The following is a 14,522-nucleotide window of genomic DNA, read 5'->3' as shown; positions in this document are numbered from 1 at the left end:
CAGAGTATTTTTTTCTTTTCGGCAGAATTTTTATATATTTTTTTATACTATTAACAGCACTGATTAGCAACTTATAGTGGGACTGCGATAGTGTGGCGGACAATCTGACGCTGGTTGCGGGGGGGGGGGGGTACACTAGCTGACACTGACATCAATAGTGACACTAATTTAGTGATCAATACTAATAGTATACACTCACTGTACTAATGAAGCTGGTCCGGAAGGGGTTAACATCTAGGGGGGATCAAAGGGTTAAATGTGTGCCTAACAGTGTTTACTGCGTGTGTTTTATGTGCTTATTTTACTAAACAGTCAGCAAGATTCCCTGTTAGGCTGCATTCACACTATAACGCAGCGTACGCGGCGTATGTTGCCGCGATTTGTAAACTTTTTTTTTTTTTACAAAACATTTACATTGATGTCTATGCCGAACGCCGAAAGCCGCCTGAAAAAAAGGGTCCGGGACTTGTTGGCAGGCGTTCGGCGTGAGATGTGAACCATCTCATAGACATCAATGTAAATTCGCCCCTCCAGCGGCTCGGGCGTCGGGCGTAAATGCGCCTAGGTGTGAATGCAGCCTTAGTGTTCAGAGCTTTGTATTGTTTACAACACAGAGCTCTCTTCCCTGAATGACAGATCTGATCAGTGGGTGCCAGCGATCAATCATTGGTAGGCATCCTCTGATCGGCTAAGCGAGAGCGCTGATCACTTATCTGATACAGCGCAGAGCAGCCGTCCTGCCGCAGTATATCTGCGTGGGGTGGTCAGCAAATGGTTAAATATGAAGTCATTCATTTTTTTTTTTTTACTACTGTGAGAGTTATGGTTTGTTCACAGTGACAATAGCACATAGTCTCTCTGATTTGGCTCTGTTCCTTTTGTCTGTGATCTGAAGTGTCTAATGATGACGGCTCAGTCACAGGCGCCCAAGTTTGCTCTGTAAACAAGGACTTTTAAGAACATCCTGTTAAAATAAATGGCACCAGACTGGCCATTTAAAGCTGAACCACTGAAATTACATTAAATGATATTACGAAATATTAAATACTATTACGAAATATTAAATCATATTACGAAATATTAAATAACTCTTTAGTTAAATTTAGGAGTAGAGAAATCCGCTGAAATATTTACTATACACCCAGCTTTGACAGACATTCCCCATGCCGTGTGTCAGGTCCCCTGAAGCCTCTGGGTGCAAGGTGCTCTGGCCTGGGGTAGCATGTTAATGTCATCAAATACAATACAGGGCCGATTGTCCTGCATTGTACGTGAGGACAGCGTGCCCACAACCTGGAAATGTCGAAGAGAAGAGGTGAGTACCCAAAGCCTGCTGAATAAAGAAATAAAGGTATTTAAGAGTAACTCTGGCCTTATGACCTTATGACCCTGCTTGCCTGAAGGTGGTATCTGCATATTTCAAATACTCGCGCATCCAGTGGATCCAGCATTGTCCCGCTGAGATCCTCACGCCCGGCCACAGCTCCATCCTGTGCTGCCCTGTTCTCTCTCTCTCTCTCTGGCCGCCAACTCTTTTGTGTTCAGCAGGCAGGCCTTCTTGATGACACGCCGATAGGCCTGCCCCTTCCACCGTTCCTTGAATGAAGCCTAAGCCTCCTGGTATATGTGGCACGCATGTCCCAGGAGGCACAGTGGGCAGTGTGCAAGTATGTCGCCTAATGACACACATGGGGAAGCGGGCCAGACTTCTTTTCTAAAAAAATTAAATAAAAAAATGAATAAAAGCCCAATACTTCGGCAGGATGGGAGGAGGTGTGGAATGGAAGGAAAGTGAGGAAGAGGATGAAGGCCCACTTTAGCTTATTCCTCTACTCAAAAGCTTAACAGTCTTTTAACCACACTTCTAGGTTGCAACCACACGTGCGCTGCAAGGGTGTTTTTATACATAATGTGTGATGCATAATGTGTAATGTGTTTAACACAGGATCTTGTAGCAAACTTCTACTAGTAAGATTCTGTGTAGATATAAGTAAATGAATTACAACCACGCATGAACCCTGTGAGGCCACTTCAGCACAATTGAAGTGTTATCTCGGCATGATATATTAGGGCCATGGTGTTAACTGGTTATGGTTCGGGATTTTAACAGCTCCTGTTTTTAAACAATATCTCGCTTTTCCATTAGATCAGAGTTCTTTAAAACCAGATACTCATAAACTGCCACTTCATATACATGCTGTTTGCACGGTTCATAATACAGGGTTTCCAAAACAAAATTCCGTAATTCTGCTCTTTAGTTGCAGTGGATTTATTCTCAATCTACTTGGTTTGTCCATTTCTCTATCTTGAGGTTTTCAGTTGTGAAGTGATTTGAAAAGAGGAAGGAGGTGAAGTTGGTAAAGGTTAAGAATAGCCTGGCTAGCTAGTGCTTCTTCGACACGGAGCCCCAGCAGAAAGCCGGAGTCCAAGGAAAACATAAAGGGAAGTTGTGGACGCATCACCGCAAAGCTGCTAACATTTCATAAACTACAGACAAGAACGTGCAATATAGGGTGAAGAACCCAACGCTTAAAGCCTACCCCAGGACCACATGGTTATCTTTAAAGAGACATATTCTAACATTTTTAATGTATCGACACTTGACCTGAATTTTGGTTGTGTTGTCCATTTTAGGATTTTCTTTCTTACATACCTCAGTCTTCCTTGTAAGGTACATTATTTCCCCTAACAAAGCCATCTCCCTCCACGCTCCTGCCTGACATAAGTTAAAGGGGTTGTAAAGGTAATTGTTTTTTCCCTAAATAGCTTCCTTTACCTTAGTGCAGTCCTCCTTCACTTACCTCATCCTTCCATTTTGCTTTTAAATGTCCTTATTTCTTCTGAGAAATCCTCACTTCCTGTTCTTCTGTCTGTAACTACACACCGTAATGCGAGGCTTTCTCCCTGGTGTGGAGAAAGACTCTTGAGGGGGCGAGAAGGAGTGTCAAGACACTCTACTTTGCAGATAGAGAAAGGAGCTGTTTGTTAGTGGGCGTCCTGATACCCCTGCTCGCCCCCACCCCCCTCAAAATTAAATGCTCTCAGTTCTCCACCAGGGGTTCAGGAGGCGGTATGCCCTCAGGAGGGTGTTGTTATAGGACCTAAAGGCCCAAAGAAAGAAGTACAATGACAAACCACAAAAATCCCGGAAGGGCTGTGCCAGGGAACCCACTGGGGCCAAAGTATAGCAAGCGACCCTGTGAGTTCTGTGCGGTTTCAAACAACGTAGGGGAGGATTTGCCCACCGTGGAGCTACGAGTCCGTCAATGCTAGAAAGAATCGTGATTGTTCGTCTCAGCGTCCAAACCTGAACTGGTGTGATGGCATTGGTCCGATGCTGCATCTGCCCCCTGGCACCTCTGCACTGAGAACCAAGTGATCGAACATCGCCGATGGCTTGATTCTCTTTGCTCCTCGAGCAGAGAGACGCTGACCGTCGGTCAGTGGCTCTCCACTCTGCCCCCCACGCTGACTGGAGGAGCTGTGGAGGGGAGCTGCTGTTTAAGGCTCTCTGAGCGGCTCACTAAGAGGCTGAGACAAGCATCAGTTCAGGCACCTGGCTGATCCAGACTTTTTTTGTTGTGACTGATTCCAGTGGCGATTGTTCTTTTAAAGGAAATCTGTGCGGAGTAGGCTGCATTAAAGGAGAAGTCCAGCCTAAGCTCATTTGGGTGTGCTTCTCCTATCGGTGCAATACGGTCTCTGCTGAAAAAAAAAAATTGCACTTCTGTAACCCATAGGAGAAGCTCAGCCAAATGAGCTAAGGCTGGACTTCTCATTTAATGCACAGATTTCCTTTAGAGAACAATTTTCAACAAATTAAGATAAAAAATTAAATAATAATAATTCTCAGCTTGTTTTTAAATAGATAGATCCTCTTTTAAAACCACTGGGTTGATGTTACAGGAATTATTCTTTTTACAATTTTTTTTTACATTTTATCAGGAAAATGTGTGATCAGCGTGTGTTGATTCCTGTACATTTCATCTCACAGCACATTATGTCTTCATAGAGACAGGAAAGTAAGAAAGTTTGGCACTTTCTCAAGAATGCAGAAAATATGAACACAGAGCTTCAGACTTTGGCAGCAATGATGGTAGAAGGAAAGACCGTCCAGATCCCACAAAATGTGTATTCAGTGTTAGGCTGCCTCCTACCGAATCCAGAATCTGGACATCTTCTTTGATGCCATGTCTCTAAAGTGTTCAGGAAGTTGGTTTTAGGAACTTTCACTGGAAATTGCTTCTGATAAGTGCATAGGGGTTCATTTACTAAAGGCATGTACACTGTTTACTTTGCAAGGAAAGTTGTGCTTGGCAAGGGAATTCTCCCCATAGCTTAAGGCAGGGATCGACAAATCCCGGGCGCCAGGTCGCCATGGCGACTAGAAATAGTGTCCTGGCGACTTGGCTTGGAAGGTGGGCAAAAAAAAAAAAAGTTTTTTTTTTTTTTTTTGTGAGCTGGTGGTGAGCCGTTGGTATTACAAGTTATTACCACCAGATGTGAGCTGGCGCCATCTGGTGGTGGCCGTTGGTATTAAAAATTAAGCATTACAAGTTAAACAGCAATTCTAATGTAATTTTTCACTATTTTCACTGCCACCTTCTTCCCTCTAATTAGAACCCCCAAACATTATATATATTTTTTATCCTAACACCCTAGAGAATAAAATGGCGATCGTTGCAATACTTTCTGTCATGCCGTATTTGCGCAGCGGTCTTACAAGCGCACTTTTTTGGGAAAAAATTACACTTTTTTTAATTAAAAAATAAGACACCAGTAAAGTTATCCCCATTTTTTTAATATTATGAAAGATAATGTTACGCCGAGTAAATTCATACCCAACATGTCACGCTTCAAAATTGTGTTTGAACACCGTTTACATATGCGGGCGCTGCTCACGTATGTGTTCGCTTCTGCGCGCAAGCTTGTCGGGACGGGGCGCGTTTTCTGGCTCCTAACTTTTTTAGCTGGCTCCTAGATTCCAAGCAAATTTGTCAACCCTGGCTTAAGGAATGAGGCAAAATGTGACTTTGCAAAGAATATCCAATCACATGCAGGGAAAAAAGTCAAACAAAACAAAAAACAAATTTTGCACATGATTGGATAATAGAAGTCAGCGGAGCTTCACCTTATTCATTAAACTCTGGAGAAAATTCCCTTTTCGAGATGAATAAACAATGCTGCACATGTAAACAAAGCCAAAGGGTTGTACTCCGTAAACTTCCTCATCTTTGACTATGACACAGTTTTAGCAAACTTTGTCTGTCAACCGCAACAGAGATGATGTATACTACATCAGCGAGTTGGAATGCAGCGTGTTCATAACCGATGGGAACACTCCTTAAAATGTTGGGAATATGTGTACCTTATGGACTGATGCTTTTGGTGATATGTTTTTGTTACGTTCCACTCAATAGATGAATTTTCGTGTAAACATTCGTACGATAATGACTCGACAAACGTCATTTGAAAGTACTTCAATTAAAGGTTGTTTTTATAACATTCAATTTTGGAGTGAAAGGACTTTCCCGAACGAAATATACATTCACTGTTAGAAATCCATTCTTTTTCGAGAAACAATTTTCATCCGGCTCGATTGAATTTTTTATATTCACTGTAGTTGAAAACGAATATTAATTTGGCCAAACTAGCCAGTAGAATATTAAATTGAATGAATGTTCTTGAGGCTGGGTTAACATTCTTCGTATCCAATTCGCAATAGAAGGAGATTATGACCGGCTCTCTATGATGGCGGTGCGAATTTGCACAGTGCGCTTCTTTTGATCCATTTCAGGTCCAAATTCAGGCTGAAATCGGACCTGAAACGGTGGACCCCTGCTGCAAACCGCATCGGCTGGCAGTGTGAACCGAACCTTAAAAAAAAAAAAAATTCCAACAAAATTCTACTTGTGTATGGCCAGCTTCATTCTAACGTATGATTTAAGCATACTTTCCAGCGACGAGAATAATTTTGTATGGGCGAGTGTTTACAGAGCAGGAAGATAAAATTGCTATAATGAATGGAAAATCAAGCGCAGTGCTGAAGAGGTCGGTGTATAATTATACTATGAGTTCAGGTGTGTAATTGTGTCAGCGATAGCACAACAGCTTCAGATGACAATAGCACAAGATGAAGTATGAAAGGAAATTTCTTCTTTGCCAATCAGTCGATCTTACTGATGGTGATGAGCTTGCAGGAAAAACTGAGCCTTTAGCCTAGGTTCACAATGATGCCATACCAGGAACCCATCTTTAAAGGCATAGTGCACCTTCACCATAAAACTGTTTATGCCGATGAGGGATGTCTATCGATAGAATCAAGCTATGCAGTTGTGACAAAAATTTAATAATACCTTTGCGATGGGCATAGTCCATTTAGGTACCTCTTGAAGCCTGACTGGGAAAACTCCCAAGAGGTTGCCTAGGACTTTGGTAGGAGAGGCCAAGCTGTTACGGTTCACCTTCACCATCGCAAGAGTGAGCTCTTTCTCTATTTAACCACTTAGCCCTCGTGTACACTGCTGCTGGTAGACTGACGTTTAGGAGCAGTTGGGTATTTTTTTTTTTTCAGCTTCCCCTGAACACTCCTCTATTATTTTAGCAGTACATGTACACTGGGTCGTTTACAGTAGTTTCTAGGTAGTTGAGTTTAGAAAAAATGGGATCAGAAGCTGAGTTTAGAGGCATTTCAAGCGCCAAACGCTGTATTTGTGCAGCGGTCTTTCAAGCGCACTTATTTTTTTTTAAATACACTTTTTTTAATTAAAAATAAGACAACAGTAAAGTTAGCCCAATGTTTTTTTATATTGTGAAAGATAATGTTACGCAGAGTAAATTGATACCCAACATGTCATGCTTCAAAATTGCTCCCGTCTCCATAGGCAATGTTTAAAAATGTCTACAGGTTATCAATTTTGAGTTACAGAGGAGGTCTATAGCTAGAATTATTGCTCCCGCTCCAACGATCGCAGCAGTACCTCACGTGTATGATTTAAACACCGTTTTCATATGTGTGCGCGACTTGCGTATGCGGTTGCTTCTGCATACGAGCTCAGTGGGATAGGGCGCTTTAATTTTTTTTCTTATTTATTTAACAACTGAAGCAGCATCAAAGCATCAAAAAGACCTCAAAAAAGCATGTTGAAGTGGTAGGCGCTTTAATGTTTGTTGAAGCCGAAGCAAGTGTAAATAAGCCCTTACAGCTGGGCCCCTCTTAGCAATGCCCTGGTAGTATTCCAGTCAGGCTTTGAGGCAAGTACACCTATAGCAAGGGCATTATTCAACTTTAGTCAGATCTGTACAGTTTTTTTTAATCTATGGCGGTCCTTTGTCTGCATAGGCCCATCATGCCAACATCCATAATTATATATAAAAAGGATTGAGCTGACGGGGAAACCTTTCAGTCAAACATCCAGGTGCCTCCACCCTATCTGGGCTTGTGTTGGCTCCAAGAGGGGGATTCCTAATATAATAGAGACAAGGCTTGTCTAATTTAACAAAAATACTAAAGTGTGTGTGGAAGAGACACTTCTGATCTTTTTGAAGGTGGATCTTTTTGAAGGCTGCATCCATCTATAACATCCAGTTTTGAACTGATTGGTTCAAGTCAGTCACTCTCTATAATTAGTACCTTGAGCCTCATTTTATCCATACCACTATACCTTGACTAGAATCTCTTTTGGTACTGGTTACCAGAGCGTGGAATCTGCCCGATTTGGGGGCTCTATCTGTGTTTTCAAACGCTGACAGCATGTTTTTATCCTTTAGTCCTGTGTGGTGTTGTCCAATACTTGATGTTCAGGGTCAATCAGCACCTACCCAAGCATGTCCTGAGGAAGCAATTTAATGTGAAATGCGTTGACCATACAAACTTGGAGGAGTTCATGGACACCATTTTATGATACATATATACACATATAATGGAACCTTTTGAAAGAATCCATGCCTTCTTGTTTTATATGTGGGTATTTGTTGCCCTTGTCCAGTTGAGGGTGTTGTTGTATGTCATATTAAGTGTAAATTTTTCTTCTGGTGTATATTTTGCATTTTTTTGTAATAGACATTTATATTTTTTAATAGCTATGCTCTCTGCCTCATGTTGTGCCCACAAAGTCCCCTTTTGTTTTTTGAGAACGTTTTTACTATCGCAATCCTTTTTATATATAATTGGTAAAAATGAACTAACACTTTTAGGCAGTGGGTTGTCAACTTTAAAGCTAAAGAGGGTCTTAAATGCGCCCCTTGACATCACCAAAGGGCCGCACATAATTTTCAGTATATGTGACTACCAGAAACATGTTTGACTAGGGATGTGCTGCAGAAAGAAGACCATATGAAACTTGGAACATTTTACACTAGGCTAGTAATGCTTTTACAAGAATCAATGTTCTTGCTACAAACAGCTGAGGTCCGAGGACCGCACATGATATACCAAAGGGCTGCATGCGGCCCTTGGGACGCAGGTTGGCCACCAGGGCTTTAGGCATCAGCAAGCTGTTTTTTTTTTGCCTTTAACCTCTTGCCGACCGGCTCACACCGATATACGTCGGCAGAATGTCACTCCTGCACAAACTGACGTACCTGTACATCAGTTCATAAAAGCTGGATAGCAGGCCAACTTGCGCTGCGGGAGTGTTCCCGCGGACTCTGTCTGCTCTACTCTATGTAAACAAGGCATTTCTCCGTTCTGCTTAGTGACATGACAGGGATCTACTGCTCCCAGTGATCGGGAGCAGTGATCTGTCATGTTTCAGTAAGCCCATCCCCCTTACAGTTAGAACACGCTGAGGGAACACGCTTAACCGCTTGATCGCCCCCTAGTGTTGACCCCCTTCCCTGGCGGTGCAATTTTTACATTGATCAGTGCATTTTTATAGCACTGATCAATGTAATAATGTCACTGGTCCCCAAAAAGTGTAATTTGGGGTCAGATTTTTCTGCCGCAATGTTCGCAGGTCACTGCCATTACCAATAAAAACAATAAAAAAAATTAAATGTCCCTAAATCGATCCCGTAGTTCCTAGATGCGATAACTTTTGAGAAAACCAATCAATGTATGCCTATTGCATTTTTTTTTTTTTATAACCAAGTCTCAAATTTTTGCTGTTGGAAATTCCGACAGAAAAAGTCAGATGGGGCCTACACGCGGTCGGAATTTTCAACCAAAAGCTCACATCAAACTTTTCTTGTCGGAAATTTCCGATCGTGTGTACGCGGCATAACAGTAAAATTATTTTCGTAGCGTGGGTTGTCAGCACCCAAGGCAAGACAAGTCATTTGCACACTTAACCCACGGACATCAAGATCTCCCAGAGTCCCACTCGTACAGTGTTAGAAACCTTATAGTACATTTTAGGGTGTACCACTCTTTCTCTTTGTTCTACTTTCTTTCACTTGTATCGCTCTCTATCCTAATTTCTTTTCTTTTTTTTCCCCCATCCCTCTCTCTAGCCGTCTTTCTTGTTATTTATCTTATTCTTTCTCTCCCTTTTTCTTGTTTCTTCCCCCTCTTGTTCTCTCCGTTCCATGTATTCTCTATTTTTATTCCTTCTCTTGCTCCTTGGTGTGTGGGGGGGGGGGGGGGGGGGGGGAATGGAATCAGTGGCAATGTTGGGGGGGGAGTCCTAAACCGCCAACTTAGGTGCTCTTGATCAAGGTTATCTGCTGATCTGAGAACTGTAGTGGGGACTTGCTGTGTCTCCAGCTTCACTGTGTCACCGATTTTGTGGTGTCTCGTAGCAGTGACACCTATGCCAAAATCATCTCTTTTAGCCCCTCTCACTTCACATTTCTCATCAGTTAGCTGACCTCTATTCTCTGCCCACCAGCCATGCTGTAAACTGAATGGGCGGCTGCGAAGAGGCTGAGTGGGCGGCCGCGAGCTCCAGGAACAGCCCAGCTGGGCAGCCACAGGCTCCAGGGACAGCCCTGCTGGACAGCCGCACAAAGACTGGGAGAGCGGTGTGGGCTTCAGGAACATCCCAATATTCGGTGACCCCTGGCAAATCATCATTCGACCCCTGAGGGGGTGCCGACCCCCAGGTTGAAAACCACTGGTCTAAACTCATGAATACATTTTATTTTTTTCTATATAATTTATTGTTTATTTTTTGGATATGTATCCTAGCAGAAAGTAAAAAAAAATGTTTTTAAATATATATTTTTTTTTATAGCGCAAAAAAATAAAGACCGCATAGGTGATCAAATACCACCAAAATAAAGCTGTATTTGTGGAATACAGCGCACGACCATGCAATTGTCAATTAAAGCGACGTAGTGCCGTATCGCAAAAAATGCTCTGGTCGTTGAGGGGGTAAAATCTTCCCGGGGCTGAAGTGGTTAAAATTGATGTGTGAGTTTTTTTTAAACATGTGGTTTTCTTGTTACCCATCATCCGTTTCTAACATATTTATTCAGAAGACAGAAGACAGAAATGAAGGCAGACGTGAAGCAAACCACCTGGCTAAAATAGTACAGAATCCGTGTAGCAGAACGGTAAATGGTTGCAGAAGAATGGAATATAAAGTGATAAAACTTGAGCCTTTTCTTGTTAGTGGCTGCCTGAATCTGTCAGCAGTAGATAACAAAACAATTTATCACCATCCCCTGATCTGTGGCCTAGCATCAGAACAGCCCCCTCCCCCAGCTCGGTTTCATACGCCAACTACTAACATTCAGGGCACATGTGAACAGGCCGCAGAGAGGAAGTTGTGACAAGTGTACAGTGCTGCAGTCTGACTGCTTTGCTGCAGAAGAAGCTGAGTGGAGCACAGGTTACATGACAATAAGGAAGTCTGCTGGCTCCACCTAATTGTTTAAGTCTGGAGGGCCGGGTGTTCACTTCACACGGCTACACGAGGCATGTGTTTGCTGGCCTCACATGTAGTACGTTTATATGTTCGACTCTGCTTTATGGACTGCTTCACTCTGTGTCATAGCACAGCTTCGAGATACATGGGGACTAGTGCAAGTAAATAATTTCTTTGTATTCTCTATTGCAGTAGATATATATACCGGCTTTGTGTATTTTCCGATCATGGGGATGTATAGAATGTACTGTGAGGAGCCAGTGGTGTGCGTGTATGTGCGTGTGTTTCCTTTTCTTTGTGAGTAATTCCATAATTACATTTTACATTTAAAAGCCTCTGTGCCCCAGCAAAGTGCACATTAAGATGCTTTGATGAGAAGGATGAATAGCTGCCAAGATCGAGCAAAGAGTCTTGACTGCGTTAAGAGGTCATATATATTTTACAGACGAGTGTTGTAGTAGAAAAGTGATAAGTGAGTTTGTCTTGTCTCATTGTGTGTGCCTTGCTTGGTCCTGATGTGGGCCATGGACCATCAAACTGGGCATCCAACAATGTTGACCCACTTCCTGTAGTCTTCCTAGGGCTTAAGGGGGAGGCATAATTCTTGTACTGTATTGGTACTTTTTTAAATATTAAAGTGGACCGACCATCAAATATACATTGGGGGGAGTATTTATTAAAAAAATGGAGCATCCAGAATCTGAAACGGCTGTGCATGACAACCAGTCAGCTTCTATCTTCAGCTTGTTTAGTTCGGATATGAAATTTTTTATTTTTTATAACAGCTTACCTGTAGAATCCTTTTCTTGGAGTACATCACAGGACACAGAGGTCCCGCCCCTCTTATTGGAGAATATATATATTTATTTTCTACAAATACTGCGGTACTTCCTGTATGGGAGGGGTTATATAGAGGGGGACTTCCTGTCTTGGGTTGCCAGTGTCCATTCACCTATAGGTGGCGTATAGCCCACATAGTAATTACTATGGCTGCTCTGTGTCCCGTGATGTACGATAAAGAAATGAAAGCTGTTTGGTTGCCATGCACAATTGATTCAGATTCTGTCTCCTGAATACTATTTCATGTTAAAGCAATGGTAAACTATAGGAATAACAAAACAAAAACAAAAAATGTTTGCGCCATAAACTAGCACATTATGAAAGACTTGCCCTCAAACGAAGCCCTCCTATGGCACGCTGTCACAGCCGTAGAGGCTTCCATCTTCACCCAGTCTTCCTTCCGGGTTCATGGACTCCAGCTGTATGACTGGCCGAGTCGCAATGACGTCACTCCTGCACGGGAGTCTTGGCCCTGACACACAGCGCTGAAGGGAGGGTACAGGTATGCAGTTCCTTCAGAGTGCATTGCACCAGTGACATCTCCAGCTGCTGCTGGCTAGATTGTCTGTCTCCTAAACGGTGCATTTTTAGGAGATATTAATTTTACCTACAGGTAAGCTTTATTCTAAGCAGGGGGTTTGCTACCACTTTAAGTGCATGCATGCTAAGTAATGTACCAAACTGACCATATGCACATAGATTCCTTTTTTTCATCCTGCACACTTAACAAGACTCTAACCGATTTCCCCCATCTGTGCTGAACACTTCCCCTGCTGTCTACTATATTCTGACCTGCGGCTGTCAGAATACCCAAACGGTGACGACAGCTGATTGGCTGCAGTCACTGTTTTTCTGCCCTGCTCTTGTGATCTTCAGATCGAAGTTTGTCAAACCAGGTGGTTCTGACAGGACCACCCACAGATCAAATTTCAGCAGGAAACAGCCAATATTCAGGTTTTTATTACATTTGGCAGAGATGACAATACTCAAACTGACAATGACTTCATCTGAGTGTCTCTCTGGATGGAGTGCCCCATATTTGTTCAGGGACTACCCAGGGTCACCATCTACTTTCTGGACTGAGGTGCTGGATCAAGAATGACTCAATCTTGTAATTTTGCCACCTGTGCAGTTCTTGGCAGTGCAGACAAATGTCTGAAACAGATCTGCTCCTGCTGTAGTCTTTCACCTTGTGACTTGCTACAAAGTTAAGCTGGCCATAGATGGGTTTATGATGGTCCATTCAAGCGAGGTGGATGGAGGGACCCCCCTTGCTGAGACATTGTATTATGACAGCAGGACTCTCTACTGTCAGAATACACTGATGAGCGGTTGCAGTTGATTGACAGCCGCCACTGATTGACAAACATTTTCCAACATTTCTGTTTAACGGAAGTTGATCTAATGATCAACTTTTGTCAAACAGGGATGACGACGTGTGTTCTGGCTGATCAGGCTGATTTTTGATCCATCTTTGGCCAGCTTTACAATGTTGCAGTTAACTGAGGGAAAGGAGACTGAAGAAATGCTTCCTCTTGCCTGCAGCAGACTAATGGTGTTATCACAACCTAGACAGAGTTACTAACTGGAGCTCCAGGATGGCTTTTCGATGATAAAAGATGAAGCTTGTTTGAAAACATTTATTGTTCCTGTATATTGTAACATGGCAATTATTTCACAAACGTCTAAAGTTACTGAAAAATTCCAGGTATGGATGTTTTTACATTGATTGGCCTTGTGGCAGGTGATAGTTTGGTGATCAGTGCTAAAGATCCTGACTCAGCTTATGAGTCAGGCAGCTGTTATAAAGCAATGCTTGGTGGAGTTCATAGAGTGCAATAGGTTAGTCTAAATGAAAGAGCATTTTTGTTCATTATCTAGCTTGTATACACACGTTCTGTTCATGTATAGTAGAGTTGATATGTATATAGGTGAAATATAGAAGGATTGCCAGTAGCAACTAATTTGATTCTACCTATCATTGCGATAGTACAGATTGTAAATAAAGAAAATCTCTTATTGGTCTTTTTTTTTATTTTTATTAATCAACCTTTTAATGTTGTCTGCCCATTTTTTTTTTTTAGGTTAGGAATTGTAATGAAAATGTACTTAGATTTTTTTTACATGAATCAGCTAAAAAAGTAAATTTGACTAATTAATTGCACTGCCATTATTTTACACCCACTGCTTTCTGTTAAACCCACTGCTTTCTGTTAAGCGTTATATTTGAACTCTTGTGTATTTTCGATGTTTGCCTTGAGGTTGGCTTCACTTTAATTAATATTTCATTCTTTGTATCCTCAGATACCCAGTGATGTAACCAAAGGTTGAATAATCCCAGGATACTCTCTGGCATCCCATTCCTACATTAAGAATAAAGTACAATCCTGCCTCTCATTATGTCTGGAACCGCACAGCAAGCAACCCCAAGCAGGAGGGCTGCAGAGGCCCGTTACACTCCACATGGTATTCCTTACCCAATACAGTTAACCCGTACCCACACGGTAAGAACTTTTTAAAATATAATGTTTGTGTTGAAAGCGGATATCATATGCCTGACCTCCTCACCTACTCATGACAAAGGACTGGCCAATTTCACACCGTGCTGTCACTTGCATAACAATGCCACTCTCAGATGCACCCTGCACAAAGATATTCCAGTTTGTGGGAACCAATTTAGGTGCTAGCAGCCATCTAGGTGCTAGCAGCCGGAGGGTGATTGTCACTGGGCTACGTTACCTAAAGTGGATGTAAACCCCATTCATGAAATCTGACCTAGGCACATATATGTGTACTGTTTACTTATCTCTCTCCTAAGCCCTAAGTCATGTGTCTTTCTGCTGCTCTGTTCCTCTGTTATCGGCATAACTT

At 42.4% G+C, this 14,522-nt stretch overlaps 1 protein-coding gene across 12 annotated transcripts in view; it reads left to right on the top strand.

The window, feature by feature from the left end:
* The window catches only part of NCOR2 (nuclear receptor corepressor 2), a 599,120-nt gene that overhangs the window by 101,769 nt on the left and 482,829 nt on the right, over nucleotides 1–14,522 (top strand). For 11 of the 12 annotated variants that reach the window (XM_040347350.1, XM_040347349.1, XM_040347347.1 and 8 more), the window contains exon 2: nucleotides 13,956–14,155. In XM_040347350.1, the coding sequence (XP_040203284.1) occupies nucleotides 14,051–14,155 (105 nt within the window). In that variant the 5' untranslated portion in view covers nucleotides 13,956–14,050. Of the gene's footprint in view, nucleotides 1–10,855; nucleotides 10,973–13,955; nucleotides 14,156–14,522 lie in introns of those variants that run through there. The other variant, XM_040347348.1, reaches the window with a different exon arrangement.

This window comes from Rana temporaria, chromosome 1 (genome assembly GCF_905171775.1).
Source record: "Rana temporaria chromosome 1, aRanTem1.1, whole genome shotgun sequence".
NCBI classification, from domain to species: Eukaryota; Metazoa; Chordata; class Amphibia; order Anura; family Ranidae; genus Rana; species Rana temporaria.
This window is presented reverse-complemented; position numbering and strand designations above follow the sequence as displayed.